This window comes from Mobula hypostoma, chromosome 5 (genome assembly GCF_963921235.1).
Source record: "Mobula hypostoma chromosome 5, sMobHyp1.1, whole genome shotgun sequence".
Taxonomy (NCBI): Eukaryota; Metazoa; Chordata; class Chondrichthyes; order Myliobatiformes; family Myliobatidae; genus Mobula; species Mobula hypostoma.
The window spans coordinates 14,458,879-14,484,455 of NC_086101.1; the positions used below are offsets into that span (position 1 = coordinate 14,458,879).

Sequence of the window (25,577 nt, forward strand, 5' to 3'; positions counted from 1 at the left end):
TGGCTGAGGAGAATTAGGTTGGAAAAGCAGAGACCAGTAAAGTTTAAACCAAGTTCAGAGTAAATTTATTATTGAAGTACGTACGGTACATACATGTTACCTTGAGATTCACCTTCTGAAGGCATTCACAGATAAAAATACCAATAAAATTTACAAAAAAAAACTCTATGCAAACAGACAAAGACTGACAAGCGACCGATGTGCAAATGAAGACAAGCTGTGTAAATTTAAAAAAAATGATACTGAGAACGTGAGTTGTAAAGAATCCATTAGAGTGAGTCTGTAAGCTATGGATTCAGTTCAGAGTGGTGGTGAATGAAGTTGTCCACACTGGTTCATTCACGCCTGGTGGTTGAAGGGTAATAACTGTTCCTGAACCTGGTGGGTAGGACCAAAGATGAATCTCAAGGTTGTACATGGTATAGATACTTCAATAATAAGTTTGAACTTTGTGCTTTGAAGGCCTTTGTCAACTAAGTTTTCTGTACCTACTGCCCGATGGTATTAAATGGCAAGACAGGCTCGAGGGGCTGGATAACCTACTCCTGTTCCTACTTATTGAGTCTTTATTGAGCATTGTTGACCATTGTCCGTGGAGCAGTTCTGAAGACACTTTAGCAAAGATGTGCTGAGTTTAATTGTATCTCTTACCTGCTACTTTATACCTAACACTTCCATGTCCCCATTTCCCCTGGCAGTCAGACTTCCTGGGCCCTAAGATCCAGAATCCCCTTGCTAAACTCTTCAGTCACTCTTTCCTTAGTTTGAAACCTGCCTCCTGAGTCAAACTTGGAGCCATCCATCCCACTGGTCAGTCCAACATCAAGCAGTCCACTGGAATGTTCCCAATGATGGACTGAGACTAAAACTGCCCCTCTCATTCAAGGTAACTTGCCCTTGTTAAATCACTGAACTGACTCTGCATCTGCGGATTTACTTTCAAGGACTCTGCAGCTCATTGTCCTCGTTCCTTTCCATGCCTTGTGGCGCATCGTTGTAGCAACTTTGCCATTTCTATAGCATTTTTACGAGGCCAAGTTGCCAGCTCGATGCTCAACCCAGCACGGATGGAAAGCGTGCAGGGAACCGGCCGGATTTGAACCCGGGGCCACTCACCTCTAAGTCGTGTGCAGATGCCACCACTCCACCAGCTGGATTATGCGTTATTGGCTTAATTTTTTTACTATTTCCATGATTTGTCCTCTTTTGGCACATTGGATGTTTGTCAGTCTTTGTGTGCGTGTGTTCTTTTCTCGATTCTATTGTGCTTCTTTGTTTTGTGGCTGCCTGCAAGAAGATGAATCTCAAAGTTGTATACCCCATACATACTTTGATACTAGATTTGAACTTCTGGCTTTTAAGTCCCATCCCGACTAATTTTTCTCTGTGTAATCTTACTGAAAGCAAGTGTGCATTTAATCAATGTAAATTGTTTATTTTTATTTATCTATGGAGATGCAGTGTGAAACAGGCCCTTCCAGCCCTTTGAGCTGGGCTGCCCAGTGACCCCCAGTTTAACCCTAGCCTAATCCCGTGACAATTTACAATAACCAATTAACCTACCAACTGGTAGGTCTTTGGACTGTGGGAGGAAACCAGAGCACCTGGAAGAAACCCCCTGTGTCATGGGGAGAACCCACAATCTCCTTACAGATTGCGGTAGGAATTGAACCTGGTTCTCTGGCACTGTGAAGTGTTGTGCTAACCAGTATGCTATTGTGTTTCATTGTTACGATTAGGATGAAGGCATAAGACCCTAAAGGTACACACTCAATTTTTAAAAACGGTTTCTCCACCTCCACCATCAGATTTTTGAATGGTCCATGAATCCATCAACATAGCCTCACTATTTTCCCCTCTTTTTGTACTATCTATTTATCATTAATATGTTTCTTACTGTAGCTGATAATTTTTTAATGTATTGCACTGTACTGCTCCTGTAAAACAGCGCATATATCAGTGATAATGAATCTGATTCTGATTCTAGTGATCCAGATTTGATCATGACCTTTGGTTCCACCTCTGTGGAGTATGCAGGCAGTCCCTCAAAACTACCTCTACCCCCACCCTTGACTGTGCATTCCAGCACCCTCCACCCTCCGCGTTTTTTAAAAAAAACCTAGCCTTGCACTTCTCCATTGAACTTCTCCCCCCCCGACCTAAATTGAGCCCTCTAGTATCAGAAAGCTGAGATAATTGATTGGATTGGATTGGAAGCCAGGCTCTGGAATCACAAAGACGTAACAATCTGCCCTCCACCACCCACAACCCCTTCCCCCTCCAAAACTCCCCAGTGCGAGCCAGCACAATCCATTCCAGAACATTGTGAATGCACTTCGTTACATAGTTGCTATATCTAGTAGGGTTTAGCACAGGTTTACTGGGCAGGCTTCAAAGTTCAAGGGTCAAATAAATTTATTATCAAAGTTCATGCATGCTACCCTGAGATTCATTTTCTTGTGGGCATCCACAGCACAACAAAGAAGTACAATAGAATCAGTGAAAAATAACTACACACGAAGACAGACAACAACCGACATGCCAAAAAAAGACAAACTGTGCAAACGCAAAAAAACCCCAAAGAATTAGAAATAAATAATATTGAAAACATTTAGTTGTAGTGAAAGTGAGTCGATAGGTTGCAGAATTAGTTCAGAGAGTTGAGGTGAGTATAGTTATCCACGCTGGTTTAGGATCCTGATGGTTGAGGGATGATAACTATTGCTGAACCCGGTCCTGAAACTCCTGTACCACCTTCCTGATGGCAGCAGTGAGTAGAGAGCATGGCCTGGATTGTAGGGGGCTTTGACGATGGATGGTGCTTTCTGGTTGTAGTGCTCCTTGTAGGTGTACTCAATGATGGGGAGGGCCTTTCCTGCGATGGAAGGCAGGGATCACTCTTGCCAAGTGAACCCCATTCAAAGGGGTGAGTTCTCCCCGTGACTGTGTGGGTGTCCCTCAGCTACTCCAGTTTCCACCCACGCTTCAAACAATGTGCAGACTAGGGAGTAAACCAGCCCACTTTGTAAATGGAAGCCGTTGCTACTTCACTAATTAGTGGGATCTTGCTAGTCTCTGGAGCCCTCAGCTCCACCCCGGACAGGTGAGTAAGCCACAGAGAGAGGCCAGAATCCTTAGCTGAATCACCTGCCTCTCGGACTCCAAAGTGAACGACAGCCATCAGGACGTGGTGATGTCTGTCGCTTAGTGTCTTCTGTAACCAGTCCCAAGAGTCAAAGCCTGTGGAGAAGGAAGCAGTCCAGTTATTTTCCACGCAGCAAGTCTGGATATCAGTGTGAGGTGACTATGCTTTCCCTGGAATCCACAGAGTGCATCCTGTCGATACCCATTTTAGTGCCCTGCTGTCAGATGTCTGTCAGCTCAGTGTTATCATGCAGCTGTCCTCCGCTGATTACAGGCAGCAGAACTCCAACAAAAGCAGAAGAGGGAAAGAAGCAGACTAAGGATCTTATCATTCTTGAGTCTGTAGAGTAAATGATACTCAGAGCCCAACAAACTTCACATTTCCCCCAATTTTACTTCCTGGCCAAGTCAGTTGCTGTTGCTACTTGTGGTCACCATTGTAATCCTGTGATCCAGGACCTTAAGGCTAAATCCCATCATGATAACTCTCTACTCTCTTTTGCCTTTTATGCTGCTGGCACTGAGGGCAGCATTGAATGCCTTCTGTCTCTGGTGGTGCTCACGGCTTCATTCATCGTGTCAGTAGCTCCTTCTCAATTTTCACTACTGTCAGCCACACAAGTCCCAGGTGGAGACTCAGGAATACTGTCGCACTCAGATGTAGAAGGATTGTTCGTTGCTGTTTCCGTTTTGTTTTACCAGTCAGGGTTGTGAGCCGTGAGCTGAACCCCTGACCTGGAGGACTGGAGGACCACTCTTAGTCTGGCCTCTGCCCTTTGACCTGCTTGGCATGGGTGACCCCACCAAGAGGCAAAGCACAAGGCCCTGACTCCAGCCAACAGAGCTTTCTGGCTCATTAAGGCCTCCAAACCACGTCAAGATTGTGGTTTGCTTGGAGGATCATGATAGCTGTGGACTTTATGTGAGGAGGATGGCTTGGACCCAAATGCTGGAGCAAGGATCGAGACATGGTATCTAACTGTTTTGAACCGAGCACAAAACAAGCGCTAGACAAAATCACTAGTAGGGCTTTTGATTGCGTATCGAACACTCCGGTTGGGAGCATCTCAAAACACTTTAAATTCATACCATTAAACAAATCTATAATTTAAACAGGTAACTTGTCTCAATAATGATGGTCACCAAACCACTGCGTTATGGTCAAAGCCAACCCTGTTCACCTATATTCTGCAATGGGGGAAATCTGAGAACATTACTTCGTCTGGTATATATGTGATCTGGACCACACAACATGGTTGACTCTTAATGCTTTAGTTTGTTTATGTGATCATGGACAATAAATGCTAGCAACGATGGCCAATAAGTGCTAGCAAGCATGGACAATAAATGCTGGCAGGAATGGATAATAAATGCTGGCATGTGTCCCACATAGCAGGCTAAGATTTACTAATGACATAATGAGACTCGAGTTAGAGGTGTGTACAATTCAGAGGAGCATGGGGTGAATGTGCACTTCCTTCCTTCCAGGGCTGGGGAATCATGAACAAGAGGATATAGGTTTAATATGAGTGAGAAGAGAATTAATAGGAACATCAGGGGAAACTTGTTCACCCAGAAGGTGGTTAGTGTTTGGAATGAACTGTTAGGGAAAATGATTGAGGCTGGTACATTAACATTTTAAAGGTACTTAGTCAGGAAAGTTTAAAAGGGATATAGATCAAACACATGCAAATAGGACTAGCTTATATGGGCATCACTTCCATGCTAAAAGTGTCTATAGAAAGTTTGAGCAACAGCACCTCATCTTCTGATTGAGTGCATTAACTCAATATGGAATTCTGCAACTTCTGACAACTCATTCTGTCAATGTCAGAACTGGCCATTTTTTGCTGTAAGTCATCCTTCTGCGATATTGCCTCAGTATTTTTTAATCTGATTGTTTTTTTTTGTTCCCCATTAACACACCCTGTCCTGCTATTTACAACACACACCACTTCCCTGTCACCGATCCTGTCAGCAACTCCAGCCTCAGCCTATCGCAGATACTCACTATGATTTATCCAGCAGCTCCACAACTTTAAGTTAAACATTTTTTTATCTTTCTCTCGTTTTTGATAGGTCTTCAATCTAGAATATTAATATATCTCCTTCCATAGATGCTGCCTGACCTGCTGAGTATTTCCAGCATGTTAAGGTTTATAATATGGTGGAATTCTTCATTAAGATGGAGAGTGACATAGTTAATTCAGAAACAAAGGTTCTGAACTTAAAGAGGGGTAACTTTGAAGGTATGAGACGTGAATTAGCTAAGATAGACTGGCAAATGACACTTAAAGGATTGACGGTGGATATGCAATGGCAAGCATTTAAAGGTTGCATGGATGAACTATAACAATTGTTCATCCCAGTTTGGCAAAAGAATAAATCAAGGAAGGTAGTGCACCCATGGCTGACAAGAGAAATTAGGGATAGTATCAATTCCAAAGAAGAAGCATACAAATTAGCCAGAGAAAGTGGCTCACCTGAGGACTGGGAGAAATTCAGAGTTCAGCAGAGGAGGACAAAGGGCTTAATTAGGAAGGGGAAAAAAGATTATGAGAGAAAACTGGCAGGGAACATAAAAACGGACTGTATATAGATATGTAAAAAGGAAAAGACTGGTAAAGACAAATGTAGGTCCCCTGCAGACAGAAACAGGTGAATTGATTATGGGGAGCAAGGACATGGCAGACCAATTGAATAATTACTTTGGTTCTGTCTTCACTAAGGAGGACATAAATAATCTTCCAGAAATAGTAGGGGACAGAGGGTCCAGAGAGATGGAGGAACTGAGCGAAATACATGTTAGTAGGGAAGTGGTGTTGGGTAAACTGAAGGGATTGAAGGCAGATAAATCCCCAGGGCCAGATGGTCTGCATCCTAGAGTGCTTAAGGAAGTAGCCCAAGAAATAGTGGATGCATTAGTGATAATTTTTCAAAACTCGTTAGAGTCTGGACTAGTTCCTGAGGATTGGAGGGTGGCTAATGTAACCCCACTTTTTAAAAAAGGAGGAAGAGAGAAACCGGGGAATTATAGACCGGTTAGCCTAACGTCGGTGGTGGGGAAACTGCTGGGGTCAGTTATCAAGGATGTGATAACAGCACATTTGGAAAGCGGTGAAATCATCGGACAAAGTCAGCATGGATTTGTGAAAGGAAAATCATGTCTGACGAATCTCATAGAATTTTTTGAGGATGTAACTAGTAGAGTGGATAGGGGAGAACCAGTGGATGTGGTATATTTGGATTTTCAAAAGGCTTTTGACAAGGTCCCACACAGGAGATTAGTGTGCAAACTTAAAGCACACGGTATTGGGGGTAAGGTATTGGTGTGGGTGGAGAATTGGTTAGCAGACAGGAAGCAAAGAGTGGGAATAAACGGGACCTTTTCAGAATGGCAGGCGGTGACTAGTGGGGTACCGCAAGGCTCAGTGCTGAGACCCCAGTTGTTTACAATATATATTAATGACTTGGATGAGGGAATTAAATGCAGCATCTCCAAGTTTGCGGATGACACGAAGCTGGGTGGCAGTGTTAGCTGTGAGGGGGATGCTAAGAGGATGCAGGGTGACTTGGATAGGTTGGGTGAGTGGGCAAATTCATGGCAGATGCAATTTAATGTGGATAAATGTGAAGTTATCCACTTTGGTGGCAAAAATAGGAAAACAGATTGTTATCTGAATGGTGGCTGATTAGGAAAAGGGGAGGTGCAACGAGACCTGGGTGTCATTATACACCAGTCATTGAAAGTGGGCATGCAGGTACAGCAGGCGGTGAAAAAGGCGAATGGTATGCTGGCATTTATAGCGAGAGGATTTGAGTACAGGAGCAGGGAGGTACTACTGCAGTTGTACAAGGCCTTGGTGAGACCACACCTGGAGTATTGTGTGCAGTTTTGGTCCCCTAATCTGAGGAAAGACATCCTTGCCATAGAGGGAGTACAAAGAAGGTTCACCAGATTGATTCCTGGGATGGCAGGACTTTCATATGAAGAAAGACTGGATGAACTGGGCTTGTACTCGTTGGAATTTAGAAGATTGAGGGGGGATCTGATTGAAACGTATAAAATCCTAAAGGGATTGGACAGGCTAGATGCAGGAAGATTGTTCCCGATGTTGGGGAAGTCCAGAACGAGGGGCCACAGTTTGAGGATAGAGGGGAAGTCTTTTAGGACCGAGATTAGGAAAAACTTCTTCACACAGAGAGTGGTGAATCTGTGGAATTCTCTGCCACAGGAAACAGTTGAGGCCAGTTCATTGGCTGTGTTTAAGAGGGAGTTAGATATGGCCCTTGTGGCTACGGGGGTCAGGGGGTATGGAGGGAAGGCTGGGGCGGGGTTCTGAGTTGGATGATCAGCCATGATCATAATAAATGGCGGTGCAGGCTCGAAGGGCCGAATGGCCTACTCCTGCACCTATTTTCTATGTTTCTATGTTTCTATGTTTAATTCATACATTGCAAAACAGCTTCCTGAACAACCTGTGAAATTCTCTGAGCCAAACCCACAGCCCTCCCCGCAACACATCAGAGTCCTAGAGTCCCACACTGCCTTATGCAATCATCAAGAAGGTATACTACCGGCTCTGCTTCATTGGGAGTTTGAGATTTGGTATGTCATCAAAGACTCTTGCAAATTTCTATAGATGTACGGAGGACGGCATTGCAACACCACCTTGTATGGAAACTCTAACGCACAGGAGGCTCTAACAGGTTGTAGACTCAGCCAGCTCCATAATGGCACAATCCTCCGCAGCATCGAGGACATCTTCACGAGGTGGTACCATCATTAAGAAGGTGGCATCCATCATTAAGGACCCTCATCATCCAGAACCTATCCTCTTCTCGGTACTGTCAATACCCCCTTGCGAAATTGGATCCTGGATTTTCCTCACTTGCAGACCCTAGTCAGTTTTGATTGGCAAAATCATCTCCTCTACAATCTCCATCAAGACAGGAGCATGACAGGGATGTGTGCTTAGCCCCCTGCTCTACTCACTTCACTGTGTGGCTAAGTACAGCTCCAACACCATGTACAAGTTTGCCGATGACATCAATGGTGTCGGCCGAATCAGAGGTGGTGATGAATCAGCATACAAGAGGGAGACTGAAAATTTGACTGAAGGGTCGAATAACAAGAACCTCTCACTGAGCGTTAACAAGACCAAGAAAATGATTGTAGACTTAATGAGAGGGAAACCAGAGGTCCATGAGTCAGTACATGCTGGAGGATCAGAAGTGGAGAGGATCAGTAACTTTAAATTTCCAGGTGTCACAATCTCAAAAGATCTGTCCTGGACGTATCATATAAATATAATTGCAAAGAAAACATGACAGCACCTTACTTAGGAGTCTGCAGAGATTTTGCATGTCTTTAAGAATATTGGCAAACTTCAGTAGATGTGTGGTGGAATGTGTGCTGACTGGTTGCATTATGGCCTAACATAGCAATCCCAAGGCCTGAGCGGAAAATCCAACAAAAGGTAGTGGATTCGACCCACTACATTATAGGTTCACAAAAATGACTCCTGGTTTGAACATGTGAAGAGTGTTTGATGGCTCTGGGCCTGTCTTCACTGGAATTCAGAAAAATGAGGAGTGAACCCCATTGAAACCCATCAATTGAGGAAAAGGCTTGATAGAGTGAAAGTGGAGAGGATGTTTCCTATAGTGGGACAGTCTAAGACCAGAGGACACAGCCTTAGAATAGAGGGGTGTCCTTTTAGAGTGGACATGAGGAGGAATTTCTTTAGCCAGAGACTGGTGAATCTCTGGAATTCTTTGGCACAGGCAATTGTGGAGGCCAAGTCTGTATGTACATTTAAGGCGGTGGTTGATAGATTCTTGATTGATCAGGGCATGAAGGGATATGGGGAGATCGGGGCTGAGAAGAAAAATGGATCGGCCATGATGAAATGGTGGAGCAGACTCAATGGGTCAAATAGCCTTATTCTGCTCCTATGTCTTATGGTAAAACTCTCCCTACCACCAAGCATATCTACATGAAACGTTGCTGTAGAAAAGCACAATCCGTCATCAAAGTTCCTGACCTCCCAGGACAAGTACTTTTCTCACTCTTGAGCCATCAGGCTCTTGAATAAAAGGGGATCACTACACTCATTCTACTTCAAGTGTTCTCACAACCAATGCTCTCACTTCAAGGACTCTTTATCTTGTTATTTCATGCTCTTGTTAATTATTGCTATTTATTTATATTTGCATTTGCAGTTTGTTGTCCATTGATCCTGTTTACAGTTACTGTTCTATAGATTCGCTAAGTATTCCTGCAGGAAAAAGAATCTCAGGGTGGTGACATGTACGTACTCTGATAATAAATTTTACCTTGAACGTTGAAATGTAACAGAAGTATTTTAAAATTTGTTGTGTGTTCTTTTCTGATTCAGCCAGGGGTATTTGCATATGTATTCACAAACAAGGAGGTCCCTGTACATGTGTTAAACCACAATAAATCACTTTATTAGAGTCATAGAAAACATGCAACGCAAAATGAAAAACAAATGGTTCATGAAGTCGTAGTACAGAAAGCAAACTACTACTCTTGTGCACATAACGAGCTGATCTGCAGAATACTGGAGGGAACTACAGGTCACAGAAACTTTCATACCACTCTTCTCTTCCCTTCTCGATATATTTCCCCTCTCGATGTATTTGCCCTCTCGACATGCTTGTCCCTATCTTTTCCAAATCTCAGCACTGGCACCTGTAGTGACCATAAGCCCAACAGAGCAGAATTAGTCTATTTGGCCCATTGAGTCTGATCTGCCATTCAATCATGGCTGATTTATTGTCCCTCTCAACCCCATTGTCCTGTTTTCTCCCTGTAACCTTTGGCACCCATATTAATCAGGAACCTATCAACCGCCTCTTTAAGTATGCCCTATGACCTGGCCTTAGAGCTGTCTGCGGCAATGAATTCCACAGATTCACCACCAAATGGCTAAAGAAATTCCTCATCTCTGTTCTAAAAGGGATGCCCTTCTATACTGTGGCAACACCCTCTGGTCCTAGACTTTCCCACTATTGGAAACATCCTTTTCACACCTACTCTATCTAGGCCTTTTAATATTCAATAGATTTAATTGAGATCCTCCCTCATTCTTCTAAACTCTCATGCCCAGAGCCATTAGATACTCCTCATATATTAACCATTTCATTCCTGGGATCATTCTCGTGAACCTCCCCTGGACTCTCCTGTCAGTCAATCAATCTTCTATCCATGCAAGTATCTTTGCTGTAATACCATGGGCTCTTATCTTGCTTAGCAGTGTCATGTGTGGCACCTCGTCAAAGATGTAGCCTAAGAGAAGATACCTCCTTTTCACAAAGAGAGTGCCCCCTTTTTCTACCCTTCACGATCATTTCCCATCTCTCACAACCTTTAGCCTAGACACACACAACTCAAAAATAGAGACAGCAGGTGAATAAAAAGGAAAACATTCTTCACTCGTATCTAATCTCAATGATGTGCATTCGAAATAGAGACAAAATATTGTTCAATAAGTGAGAAAACAGGCCATTACCACATTCCAAGCTGACACCATTTCAACTTTCGAACTTCCATTTTACTCTAGCATATACCAAGGAGGAATCAGATTTAACACTTTCCTTACAGGAGAGAGGTAGAGGAGCTTGAAAAACCATGCTCAAAAATATTTTAGGGACAGCTTTTTGACTCCACCAGCAGATTTCTGAATCATCCATCACCTTATTCCTCTTTTATACTATTTGATTATCTTTGCGACCCCTTTCTCCTGCCTTCTTCCCATAACCTTTGACACCCTAATTAATCAAGAACCTATCAGCCGTCATTTCAAATAGACACAATGATTTCACTTCCACAGCTGTCTGTGGCAATGAACTCTACAGATTTGCCACCCTCTGGCTAAAGAAATTCATCCTCATCTCTGTTCAAAAGACATATCCTTATATTCTAAGGCTATGCCAACTGGTCCTAGACTCCTCCACTATTGGAAGCATCCTCTCCACATCCACTCTATCTAGGCCTTTCAATATTCAATAGGCTTCAATAAGATCCCCCGTCATTCTTTAACACTCCAATGAGTATATACCCAGAGCTATCAAACACTCCTCTTTTGTTCCTGGGATCATTCATCATTCTCGTGAACTTCCTCTGGACACTCTGCAATGGCAGGAAATCCTTCCTTAGATAAGGGGCCCAAAACTGCTCATAGTCATAGTCATAGTCTTACTTTATTGATCCTGGGGGAAATTGGTTTTCGTTACAGTTGCACCATAAATAATAAATAGTAATAGAACCATAAATAGTTAAATAGTAATATGTAAATTATGCCAGTAAATTATGAAATAAATCCAGGACCAGTCTATCGGCTCAGGGTGTCTGACCCTCCAAGGGAGGAGTTGTAAAGTTTGATGGCCACAGGCAGGAATGACTTCCTATGACGCTCTGTGCTGCATCTCAGAGGAATGAGTCTCTGGCTGAATGTACTCCCATGCCCACCCAGTACATTATGTAGTGGATGGGAGACATTGACCAAGATGGCATGCAACTTAGACAGCATCCTCTTTTCAGACACCACCGTCAGAGAGTCCAGTTCCATCCCCACAACATCACTGGCCTTATGAATGAGTTTGTTGATTCTGTTGGTGTCTGCTACCCTCAGCCTGCTGCCCCAGCACACAACAGCAAACATGATAGCACTGGCCACCACAGACTTGTAGAACATCCTCAGCATCGTCTGACAGATGTTAAAGGACCTCAGTCTCCTCAGGAAATAGAGACGGCTCTGACCCTTCTTGTAGACAGCCTCAGTGTTCTTTGACCAGTCCAGTTTATTGTCAGTTCGTATCCCCAGGTATTTGTAATCTTCCACCATGTCCACACTGACCCCCTGGATGGAAATGGGGGTCACCGGTACCTTACCTCTCCTCAGGTCTACCACCAGCTCCTTAGTCTTTTTCACATTAAGCTGCAGATAATTCTGCTCACACCATGTGACGAAGTTTCCTACCGTAGCCCTGTACTCAGCCTCATCTCCCTTGCTGATGCATCCAACTATGGCAGAGTCATCAGAAAACTTCTGAAGATGACAAGATTCTGTGCAGTAGTTGAAGTCCGAGGTGTAAATGGTGAAGAGAAAGGGAGACAAGACAGTCCCCTGTGGAGCCCCAGTGCTGCTGATCACTCTGTCGGACACACAGTGTTGCAAGCACACGTACTGTGGTCTGCCAGTCAGGTAATCAAGAATCCATGATACCAGGGAAGCATCCACCTGCATCGCTGTCAGCTTCTCCCCAGCAGAGCAGGGCGGATGATGTTGAACGCACTGGAGATGTCAAAAAACATGACCCTCACAGTGCTCGCTGGCTTGTCCAGGTGGGCGTAGACACGGTTCAGCAGGTAGACGATGGCATCCTCAACTCCTAGTCGGGGCTGGTAGGTGAACTGGAGGGGATCTAAGTGTGGCCTGACCATAGGCCGGAGCAGCTCCAGAACAAGTCTCTCCAGGGTCTTCATGATGTGGGAGGTCAATGCCACCGGTCTGTAGTCATTGAGGCTGCTGGGGTGTGGCGTCTTCGGCACAGGGACGAGACAGGACGTCTTCCACAGTACAGGAACCCTCCGGAGCCTCAGGCTCATGTTGAATACATGGCGAAGTACTCCACATAGCTGAGGGGCACAGGCTTTGAGCACCCTGGTACTGACACCATCCGGTCCTGCAGCCTTGCTTGGGTTGAGACGTTTCAGCTGTCTTCTCACCTGTTCAGCCGTGAAGCCCACTGTGGTGGTTTTGTGTGGGGGAGGGGTATAGTCATGAGAGCAGGGTGGGAAACTGTGAGGAGGGGTAGGAGGGGAGAGTGGAATATGTGTTGGTTGGGGGCCGACAACAGATGGCTCATGTGTGGGATGGGCAGGGGCCACAATGTCAAATCTGTTAAAGAACAGGTTAAGTTCGTTGGCCCTGTCCACACTGCCTTCAGCTCCTCTGTTGCTAGTTTGCCAGAACCCAGTGATGGTCCTCAGCCCCCTCCAGACCTCTCTCATGTTGTTCTGCTGGAGTTTCCACTCAAGCTTCCTCCTGTACCTGTCTTTAGCCTCCCTGATCCTGGCTTTCAGGTCCCTCTGTATTGCCCTCAGCTCCTCCCTATTTCCATCTCTCTTTTTAGCATTCAGGATGTCCTTAATGTCCTTTGTCACCCATGGCTCGTTATTTGAATAACAAAGGACAGTTCTTGTCGGAAAATTGCAGTCCACACAGAAGTTAATGTAATCAGTGATGCATCTGTGAGCCCATCAATATCCTCTCCATGTGGCTCACAGAGTGCCTGCCAGTCTGTCACCTCAAAATTCACAATACTCCAAGTGTATTCAGCCCAATGCCTTATAAAGCCTCAACATTACATCCTTGCATATATTCTAGTCCTCTCAGAATGAATGCTAATATTGCATTTGCCTTCCTTACCACTGACTCAACCTATAAGTTAACATTTAGTCCCTTTGCACTTCTGAGTTTTGAATTTTCTCCCCATTTAGAAAACAGTCTATGCCTTTATTCTTTCTTCCAAACCGCATGACCATGTATCTCCCTGCACCTTATTGCATCTGTCACTTCTTTGCCTATCCTCCTAAACTATCCCTGTCCTGCAAATTCACTACTTCCTCAACACTACCTGCCCCTCCACATATCTTCGTATCATCCACAAACTTGTCCACAAAGCCATCCATTATCCAAATCATTGACATATAACAAGAAAAGAAGCGGTCCCAATACCGACCCCTGCGGAACACCACCAGTCACTGGCAACCAACCAGAATAGAAGAAGAAGGAAGCCTGAGTGGCGTCATTGGGACGCTGTCATGCCATTTTTTTTTTTAGCGGGCTTTCTTATTTTTACAAGGCCGAGTTGCTAGCTTGACGCTCAACCCGGCATGGATGGGGAGCATGCAAGGGAGCCGGCTGGATTCGAATTCGGGAGCCTTTGCTCCAAAGTCCAGCACTCATGCCACTACACCACCAGCCAGCCAAGCCAACCAGAATAGGTTCCCTTTTATTCTTACTCTTTGCATCTTGCCAGTCAGCCAATCTTCTGTCCGTGCTGTGATAACATGGGCTCTTATTTTGTTCAGCAGTATCACGTGCAGCACCTTGTCAAATACCTAGCCGAAGTGAATATTTCCCCTTTGCACAAAGAAAGTGCTCCTTTTCATACTCTTCAAGATCCCTTCTTATCTCTCACAACCTTTAGCCTAGACACACACACAACTCAAAAATAGAAACAGCAGGTGTGTAAAGAGGAAAATATTTTTCACCACTATCTAATCTTTGCAATGTGCATTCAAATGAGAGACAAATGTTGATAGAAAGGGGAAAACAGGCCATTATCGCATTCCAAGCTGACACCATTTCATCTTTTGAATTTTCATTTTACTCTAGCATATACCAAGGAGGAATCACATTTAACACTTTCCTTACAGGAAGGATGTACAGGAGCTTGAAAACCCATGTTCAATCTTTTAGGAACAGCTTCCCCTCTGCCATCAGATTTCTGAATTGTTCTTGAATGCAAAAGCATGATCTCACTATTCCTCTTTTGCATTATATACTCGTTTTTGAGATTTGTGGTAGGTTTTATGGCTTTCACTTTACTACTGCTGAGAAAGCTACAAATATCACAGCATATGTCAGTGATAATAAACCTGAATCTGGCTCACAGATAGGAGGTTGAGGCAAGTCATCTTCAACTCCCAAGGCAACGCACACAGTGCCGGAGGGACTCAGCAGGCCAGGCAGCATCTATGGAGTGAATGGGCTGTTGCCTCGCCTGCTCTTCATCCAGCAAGTTGTGGGATGCTCCAAATTCCAGCATTTTCAGCCTCTATGACAGATGCCATAGCACGTGGCCCTGACACTCCTAGAAAGTAAGGATACTTACAGTGGCATGCAAAAGTTTGGGCACCCCTGGTCAAAACTTCTGTTACTGTGAATAGCTAAGCGAGTAATAGATGAACTGATTTCCAAAAGGCATAAAGTTAAAGATGACACATTTCTTTAATATTTTAAGCAAGAACACTTTTTTATTTTATCTTTTACAGTTTCAAAATAACAAAAAAGGAAAAGGGCCCAAAGCAAAAGCTTGGGCACCCTGCATGGCAGTACTTAGTTACACCCCCTTTGGCAAGAATCACAGCATGTAAATGCTTTTTGTAGCCAGTTAAGAGTCTTTCAATTCTTGTTTGGGGGATTTTCACCCATTCTTCTTTGCAAAAGACATCTGGTTCTGTGAGATTCTTGGGCCGTCTTGCATGCACTGCTCTTTTGAGGTCTATCCACAGATTCTCAATGATGTTTAGGTCAGGGGACTGTGAGGGCCATGTCAAAACCTTCAGCTTGTGCCTCTTGAGGTAGTCCATTGTGGATTTTGAGGTGTGTTTAGGTTCATTATCCTGTTGTAGAAGCCATCCTCTTTTCATTTTCGGCTTTTTTACAGACGGTGTGGTGTTTGCTTCCAGAATTTGCTGGTATTTAATTGAATTCATTCTTCCCTCTACCAGTGAAATGTTCCCCGTGCCACTGGCTGCATCACAAGCCCAAAGCATGATCGATCCACCCCTGTGTTTAACAGCTGGAGGGGAGTTCTTTTCATGAAATTCTGCACCCTTTTTTCTCCAAACATACCTTTGCTCATTGCAGCCAAAAAGTTCTATTCAAAAGGTTCAAAGGAACATCTAAACAAGCCTGATGCATTTTGGAAACAAGTCCTGTGGAGTGATGAAGTTAAAATAGAACTTTTTGGCCACAATCAGCACAACAGGGTGCACAATAGCTCTTCCCTCCCCATCATTCTCAACATGAATGCCTCCCCAGGCTGTGTGCTGAGCCCATTGCTGTATACTCTGCTTACACATGACTTCATGGCCAAACACCCGAGTAATAACAGTGTCAAGTTTGTCAAAGACATGACAGTGGTAGGGTTCACCACCGGCAACTATAAGACAGCCTTCAGAGAGGAAGTGAAGAGCTTGAGGCCTGATACCAGGCACATAACCTCTTCCTCAATGTCAACAAGACAATAAATGGTTATCGACCTCAGGAGAAATCACTCTACTCACACCACTCTTTACATCAGCAACCTGGCAGTGGAAACTGCGAGCAGTTTCAAACTCCTGGGAGTGCACATCTCCCACATCCTCTCATGGTCCCAGAACACATTCCACATAATCAGGAAGCTCACCAATGATTCTACTTTGTGAAGAGGCTGAAGACAGTGCGTATCAAAGCTCATATCATTCTACAGATGCACAGTGGAGGGCATCCTACATGCTGCATCACTGCAGGCCAGGCAGCATCTCTAGTCCTGACGAAGGGTCCCGGCCCGAAACGTCGACTGCACCTCTTCCTGGAGATACTGCCTGGCCTGCTGCGTTCACCAGCAACTTTGATGTGTGTTGCTTGAATTTCCAGCATCTGCAGAATTCCTCGTGTTTATGCTGCATCACTGCGTGGTTTGGAAACTGTTCTGCGGTGGACAGGAAGATCTCTACAATGGGTAGTCAAAACTGTCCAATCATCACCCACACAAGTCTACAGGCCATGAAGGAAATACAGTATTTAAAGAATGGTGCCAGAAAAAAGACCAGCACTCCTGTACCTAGCATCACTTTATGGACGTACAATCAATCTATGTAGATAAGCTAACTGATTTATTCATATTCATTGTGTTTTTTATTGTGTTATTTATCTTATTGTGTTTTTATTTTGTTCTGCATCGGATCAGAAGTTACAATTATTTCGTTCCCCTTAAACCTATGTGCTGGAAATGACATTAATCAATCCTGAATCTGAATGTCTCCTGTCTCAGCTCCCAAGGAGCTGGCGAGAGGGTAAAAAAAGATTGACAGTGAGTGCCCCTCCAGACAAGCAGATGGTGGCGCTGCCTCTCGCCATCTTCCAAACGTTCTCGTCCTCCGCGGGGTCTGGCTTTGAGTGCATTCCCTCCCTCCCACCCCCACCAGCACCCACCGTCTCTCAGAGCTCCGGTGAATAGACTTGGTGGAAAAGGCGCGCGATCACTTTGGGGAAAGGGGATTCAGATCAGGCTCGGCTTTACCAGAGCGAGTTAAAACAGCCACGAGAGAGAGAGAGAGAGAGAGGGAAAACAACTCATCGGTGGATAGAGAGAAGCGCGGGGGAGGTGGGGGTGGTGGGAGAGGGAGGAGTTCAGAGAGGAGTGATGAAGAAAACCACACACAGAACTCAGAAGGTTAGGAGTAAATCAGGACATAAGGAGCATGATTGAATGAGGGGTAGTTCTTTATTTGACGGAAAGTAAGATTTGATCTGAGAGGAGATTCATTCTGAAAAGAAAAGTGAGTTCTGTTCGTCAACAGCGTGGCGAGTAAGGAAACAACACGTTTATATATGGAACCGTTATCCGCAGGGAGGTGGGGAAGAAGTAAGATTTATCGCAAGGAATTGGGCTGTGGAGTCTCTCAGCGGACGAGGTGACAGGGCAAGGAAGAGGGGAGGGGAGATTAGCCCCGGAACTGGCGATCAGGTCAGTCATAAGTTAACGTAGGAGCGGCGGGAGTGAAGAGACCGGGGGAGGGGGGGGGGGTGCGAAATAAGGTTTTTAAACGCAAAGTGAAAAGGGTAGAACGAGGGAACCCCGGGAGCGGAAGCCGGCAGCACAGTACAGATAAAGGGCAAGAGAAATAAAAGGGAGGCTAAAAATCAGGGGTGTCCCGAGAGGAGTGGCAAGAAAGAAACAAAGAGCATAAGGGAGATTGAAAGAGGGCAAGGGAGGGGAGGGAGAAGAGAAGAAAAAGATAGAGTCTGTAAGATACAGACGGGGGCAACTAGAAGCGGAATCGAACGAACAGTCAGTGATCGGAGGCAGGGGAAATAGAAACAGTGGACTAACTGTATTAGGGAATAAAAGAGTTTTGTAGTTGAATTTGGGGGGGGAAGGTCAACTATAGGGAAACGAGGGTAAAAGAAAGGGAGCATTTAAGGAGGAGAAGGGCATTGGGATAAATGGGGGGACAGAAAGTGGGTAAAACAGATATGGACAGTTAGAGGGAGAGGGCAATCGGCGGGAAAATCGAGTCCGCAGAAGCGAGATTCAAATACTGGAGATATAATCAGACAATTTGCAAACCGGGGGAGATTAAACCAATATAAACTATAAATAGAAAACAAAACCAATTGAGCAATTGAAATCAATCAGTCCTTGATAGGAACCAATCAGGGCAATTGAAATTGGATTTAAAAGAGTTCGTGGGTTGCCCGGTAGAAGGAGTTAGTTGGGGTCTACAGGGTTGGATTAGGTGCCTGCGATCAGAGTTTATGGCACATCTCGGAAGGTACACCCATGCCATCGTCAGGGCCGTCCCGAATGCGATGCTGCAGCGGGAGAGGGAGGAGGTGTCGGGCGGAGCGGCCTCGGAGTTGAATGTGGCCAAGCTGCAGCGGCAGCTCGGGGTCTACACCGGTATCCTGAGGCAGAAGCTGGGCTTGCAGGTGGTGGAGCTGCCGGCGCAGGAAGAGCCTGGCTGGCCTCACAGCCTCCGGGTGGAGGACATCGCCGTGGTCCAGGGCGACACGGCACTGCTCACGCGTCCCTGGGACCCAGACCGCAGGAAAGAGGTGAGAATCGAGGACCGGCCCGTTGCCAAGAGCAGCCCACACCCCGACGTGTTTTCTCGTCCTCGAGTTCTTACTCGTTAGTCCGTCGCTTGTGTCTTAACCTTTTTCACTAATCTGCCACACTAATTCTAACTTTTCATCGCTATCCTTGACCGCGTCAATGTTTGTACATGATTAAGCGGTAACACTTGTTCTTTCCCTACGCCCCCACCCCTACCCGCGTTTCCTTGCTGTAGTTTCAAACTCGATGCTTTGCGCGCTATTGAAGTGTTTCCCTTTTATTATTGTGCAGTTGGCCTGTGATCTCATCTTGCTTTTTATGTCGTCCTGACGGCGGTAGTCCGCTGGGAGTGCGTTCTTCTCTCTTCACAACACTCTCCTGTGTCTTCCAGTTGAGTTACGTTTGTAGCTCCGTGGATCACTTTGCTAACTCCTGGGAGACGAGGGGTGGGGCGCGGGTTGAGGTTCAACCCATCTCCCTGTGTGTGTGGGGGGGGGGGGGAGCATTAAAGGTTTTAAACAGTCTGAATGTTTTGCTTTATCACAGACGAGTTGAGCCAGAGGTATTCTCTGAACACGACAGTCAGAAGGGCCAGTTTGTGTGATCTATGGTTATCGCTTATCGGCAATTAATTACGCACTTTCACTACACGCTTAAAACGCCTGGAACACTTGCACGGGGTGGCAGCTGTCTTTGCCCCACTGATTCCTTTCTCTACTGATGCTGACTGACCTGCTAGGCACTTTGTTTGTTGCAGGTTTCCATCATCCACGAAGTCTTATTCACTCTCCTTCTAAAGGAGGTGCTAGGGGCTGACATGATACAGTACATGAAAATATGGGAGGCGTGGATAAAGTACATGATTGGAAATATCCAGTACTCCAAGGTGCAACTTTAAAAAGTGAGTTGGGGTGTGAAGTTTAAGGGAAGGTCATAAGATGTAGCAAAAGATTTGGGCCATTGAGTCTGCTCTGCCCTTCCATCATAGCTAATTCCAGATCGCATTCAGCCCCATACACCCATAATCCTTTGATGCCCTGACTAATCAGGAAACGATTAACTTTTTTGAAGATGCCCATGAACTTGGCCTCCACTGCAATCTGTAGCAGAACATTTCACTGATTTGCTACTCTCTGGCTAAAAAACAAATTCTCCTTGCCTCTGTTCTAAAAGGTTGCCCCTCAATTTTGAGGCTGCACCCCTTGGTTCTGCATGCTCCCGCCAGAGGAGCATCTGCTCCACATCCACCCTATCTAGTTCTTTCAACATTTGGTAGTTTTCAATGAGATATTCTTTCTTCCCCCCCCCCACCCCTGCATTCTTCTAAATTCCAGTGAGTACAGGCCCAAAGCTGTCATATGCTCCCCGTATGTTAACCCCTACATTACCAGAATCATCCTCATGAACATACTCTGGACTCTCTCCAATAACAACACAACCGTTCTGAGATATGGGGCTCAAAACTGTTGACAATACTCCAACTGTGGCCTGATTAGTGTCTTATAAAGACTAGGTATTATCTCCTTGCTTTTAGAAACCATAGAAAAACTACAGCACAGAAACGGGCCTTTTGGCCCTTCTTGGCTGTGCCGAACCATTTTCTGCCTCGTCCCACTGACCTGTACATGGACCATATCCCTCCATACACCTCCCATCCGTGTATCTGTCCAATTTATTATTAAATGTTAAAAAAGAACCCACATTTACCACCTCGTCTGACAGCTCATTCCATACTCCCACCACTCTGTGTGAAGAAGCCCCCCTAATGTTCCCTTTAAACTTTCCCCCCTCACCCTTAACCCATGTCCTTTTTTTTTTCTCTCCCCTTGCCTCAGTGGAAAAAGCCTGCTTGCATTCACTCTATCTATATCCATCATAATTTTATATACCTCTATCAAATCTCCCCTCATTCTTCTACGCTCCAGGGAATAATGTCCTAACCTATTCAACCTTTCTCTGTAACTGAGTTTCTCAAGTCCCAGCAACATCCTTGTAAACCTTCTCTGCACTCTTTCAACCTTATTAATATCCTTCCTGTAATTTGACCAAAACTGAACACAATACTCGAGATTTGGCTCCACCAATGCCTTGTACAACCTCATCATAACATTCCAGCTCTTATACTCAATACTTAGATTAATAAAGGCCAATGTACCAAAAGCTCTCTTTATGACCCTATCTACCTGTGACGCCACTCTTATTTTCTATTCCCCTTGAAATAACTGCTAACATTTCATTTGCCACCTTTACTACACTCAACCTGTAAATTGACCTGAGAGTCTTGCCTGAGGACTCCCAAGTCCCTTTGCACCTCTGATGTTTGAACCCTCTCCCTATTTAGATAAGTCTGCACTATTGTTCCTTGTACCAAATGTATTATCATACATTTCCCAACACTGTATTCTATCTGCCACCTTTTTGCTCATTCTTCCAATTTGTCGAAGTCCTGCCACAATCGCGTTGCTACTTCAGTGCTACCTACACCTCCACCTGTCTTCAAATCATTTGCAAATTTTGTCACAAAGCCATCAATTCCACTATCTGAATGAATGACAATGTGAAAATAGCTGTCCCAATACGGACCCCTGAGGAACGCCACTAGTCACTGGCAGCCAACCAGAAAAGGCCCCGTTTATTCCCATTTGCTGCCTCCTGCCTGTCGGCCATTCCAGCATCTTTCCTGTAATGCCATAGGATCTTGTCTTGTTAAGCAACCTCATGTGTGGCACCTTATCAAATGCCTTCTGAGAATCTAAGTAAATGACATCCACTGCCTCTCCTTTGTCCACCCTGCTTGTTACCACCTCAAATAGCTCTAACAGATTTGTTAGGCAAGATTTCCCTTGAGAAACCATGCTGACTTTGACTTGTTTTATCAGTCTCCAAGTACCCTGAAACCTCATCCTTAATAGACTCCAATACTTCAATAACCACTGAGGTTTGGCTAACTGGCCTATAATTTCCCTTCTTTTACCTTCCTCCCTTAATGAATGGAGTGACATTTGCTATTATCCAGTCCTCCAGGACCATTCTAGAATCAAGAGATTCTTAAAAGATTATGACCAATGCCTCTTATCTCTTCAGCAACCTCTCTTGGGACTTCCCTCAAATGCTGCCTGACCTGTTGACTTCTACCTTTTGATTGTTTATTGAGCAGGGGTGAGTCTTTGTTCTATCTGACAGATTCACATTTACGAATGTCCTCCCCACCCGCAATAGCTGCTCTTAGTCTGTGAAAGTGAGTCACTCTGGGGGGGGGGGGGGGAAGGATTTTTAGGTTTGGGAGTGTCTTGTCAAATGTGGAAAGAGATTGGATAACAGCATTGGAACAATACTATCTATTCTAAGTCAGGCTTGGGGTAAAATGGCTTCTAATTTTTTCATATTGTATAGTGGAGAACACAAATTGAGAAAGGTCTAGTGCTTTCCCAGTATATGATGAATAAATTTGTCTCTGGCTTCCAGCAGGTACAAGTATCAATTATAACTGTTTCAATGACAAGCTCCACAATCTTCATCAGGAATCCCTGATGAAGATGGCAGTTTGTTATTGAAACATTAGTTTTAATCAATACCTGTACCTGGTTGGAAGCTTGGAGAGTATTTGATTATAAATGTCTTGTGCTTTCCCTCCCCTCTGAATATTCATGGTACCCACTGGAAGAATTTGAATAAGTTTAAACATGTCAGTGTTGGTTTTGCCTTGCGATTTGTCAGACAAGCTATCACTCCCTTTTTCACTTGTCTATTTACCATCTCCTAGATCTGACTAGGATAAGTTTAAATCATTTAGAACTTTACTTCCTGGAGTGAAAGAATGGGGGAGATTTGATAGAGGTATGTAAAATTGAGGGGTGTAGCTAGGATTAGTGCAAGCAGTTTTTTTTTCTACTGAAGTTGAGTGAGACTATAATTAAATCATGGGTAATGTTACAGCTATATAAGACTTTGGTAAGACCCCACTTGGAGTACCGTGTTCAGTTCTGGTCACCTCACTACAGGAAGGATGTGGATACTATAGAGTGCAGAGTAGATTTGCAAGGATGTTGCCTGGATTGGAGAGTGTACCTAATGAAAATAGGTTGAGTGAACTTGGCCTTTTCTCCTTGGAGCGAAGGAGTCCTATTAGCTGCACTGTTTTGACCTGACAGGTGGTTGCTGCTTTGTCATTCAAGGATGTACTCGTGGATGGTGTTTTAGGTTTCGTCATTCAGATTTTTTATTTTTAAAAAAAATCATGCTAAATCCAGTAATTTACTATAACGGATGTGGCTTGTGTTCCAGTCAGCTGTCTGGTGATGCAGTGGCATCATGGGTGAATGGTTCCAAGTTTGTATCTGGCAGTCTTCTTGCACGCTTTCCATCCATGCTGGGTTGAGCATCGAACTAGCAACTTGGCTTTGTTTATATATTTTTAAGTCAAATGGTACGGAAACAGCAAAAATGCTACCTGCTGTGCCACTAGGTGTGAAAAGAAACAACGTGTGTTCCAGTAAACAAGACATTTTTAAAATGGAAAAACTTGCCCTCAATGCAGATATCTAATTGGCCAATCATGCAGCAGCAATTCAATGCATAAAAGCATGCATCCATGATGGAGATTTAGTTGTTCAGAACAAACATCAGAATGGAGAAGAAATGTAATCTGAGTGACTTTGGATGTAGAATGATTGTTGGTGCCAGATGAGCTGGTTTGAGTATATCAGAAACTGCTGACCTTGTGGCATGCACATACTCTTGAGAATAGTACAATAAAACAAGAAAGATCTTGTGAGTGGCAGCTCGAGGAGCATAAACACCTTGTTAATGAGAGTTTGTAGGAGAATGGCCAGACTGATTCAAGCTGACAGGAAGGTAATAGCAACTCGTGTAACCACGCGTTACAATGGTGGTGTGCAGAAGAACATTTCTGAACACACTCACTGAACCTTGAAGTGGATGGGCTACAGCAGCAGAAGACCACAAGGACTATTTTTTTATTTTTAAAAAATACATATAATTAAAACTTGTGCACATTGTGGAGCTTGCATTGGCCACTACAAAGTCATACAGTGTAGTGGAAGTCTATATGCCTTCCCATTATAATCAAGCGCTTGGATTTCATACTTGTATAGGCTGGCTTGATGTTCCAAGGGGATTTGGATAAGGCCATTACCTATTTTGTTAAGCTTTAGAGGAAATTGCCAGATCTGTGTGTTGGTAACTTGGCAGGCAATGGCGAATTCTCGTTCCACCAGTGTTAATACAGCACTTGCATACATGAATACAGCCAACGTGACAGCGTTACTATGGGGTCAAAGTGCGAAAAGATATTACCAGCAGTCATGCACAAGAATGTATTCAAGGAATAAGAGTCCCAACACCTGCCCCTGACACACCCTGGCAGATGCCCAGTCCTCACACATGCATGTCGACAAACCTATATAGAATACCAGTAAATACGATGCAGAATATGCGTGTATGTAGTCCAGAGACCCCCAGCCCCCGCCCCACCACCGATGCCCGTTGGGTGACAGTGCGGCTTGGAGGGCTGGTCCTTGTACATGGCATGCAAGTAAAAACACAACCAGACAGATAGTCCAGACCCCTCAGTCCAGTTGATACCTTCAGTCAACCACGCTGCGCTGGCTGCCCCCGAGCAGTGTGGCTCAGATGCTACTTCTCCCAGCGGTTGAGGAGTAATCGACCCCACTGCTTACGAGTCCATTTAGTGTTGCTAAAAAAAAATAAAAAAATCTGCAGTCAACCACAATAGAGCTTGTTTTCTGCTGAGTGCAGCCCTGAGGGCAGTGCAGACTCCGTTCTGGTCGCCAAACCACATCGCCCCCCCCCCCCCGCTAAAGTGCAATGGCTTCATCTTCACTCCGGTGGTAGCAAGCGGGTGATACCGTGGCTTCAGGTCTAGTCTTCACGAAGACTGAGGCCAGCGAGTTCCCCTACCATCTACCTCTGCTCTCATCTGATAAATCAGCGAAGCGAACTTGTGCCGTACCAGATTAGCAATGTCCAAAGGGGTCTTGCGATCATGATGACCACTCGCTATTTGACCGCAAGCCTCCATCATTGCGCAGCTCCCTCGTTATCTCCGCCAGTGAATAATTCACCTGTGGTGTAGATCTGCAGTACTTTAAGTTCTAAATGTATATCCGGATCCTGCGATGATTAGAAGTAGCACCTTTTGACCCCGTAGAAGCTGCTGCAACCAGACGTGCCACCATCTTGTTGGAAATTGAGATGAGCAGGACAGAGTTTGAATCCCACTGATTCATTTTTAAAACAAAAATGAAGCCTTGAGTATTTAATAGTTAAATCTTGTTCACTAGTGTCTTTTGCATGAGGTAAATTGGCATATTACTAGTTTAAGTATGTGACCTGCAGTCTGAAAGCATGTACAATATGCTTGAGGACACGTTTATTATCAGACGTGTCAAGAAATGGTGTTTTGCAGCAGGAGTACTGTGCAGGACATTAAAAAAAAACTTGCAATAAGAATTTGAAAAGTAGTGTAAAATAACAAGGGAAAACCTGCAGATACTGCAAATCCAAGCAACACACAAATTGCTGGAGGAACTCCGCAGGTCAGGCACCATCTATGGGGGCGGGGGGAGGAGGGGGGTATAGTCAATGTTTCAGGCCAACCCCCTTTATCCTGATGGATACTGTTTTCCATAGATGCTACCTGGCCTGAGTTCCTCAGCGTTTTGTGTGTTGTGTAAAATAGCATGGTAGTGCTCATGGACTGAGACCTCTGGTGGGGAGGAAGTTATTCCTAAAGCAGTGCCTTCAAG

At 44.7% G+C, this 25,577-nt stretch overlaps 1 protein-coding gene across 1 annotated transcript in view; it reads left to right on the top strand.

Moving 5' to 3' along the window:
* Window positions 1-17,778: 17,778 nt before the first annotated feature.
* ddah2 (DDAH family member 2, ADMA-independent) overlaps window positions 17,779-25,577 on the top strand; it is a 76,394-nt gene continuing 68,595 nt past the window's right edge. Inside the window, exon 1 of the mRNA XM_063048077.1 lies at window positions 17,779-18,788. Coding sequence (XP_062904147.1) covers window positions 18,489-18,788 — 300 coding nt within the window. The 5' untranslated portion in view covers window positions 17,779-18,488. The remainder of the gene's footprint in view (window positions 18,789-25,577) is intronic.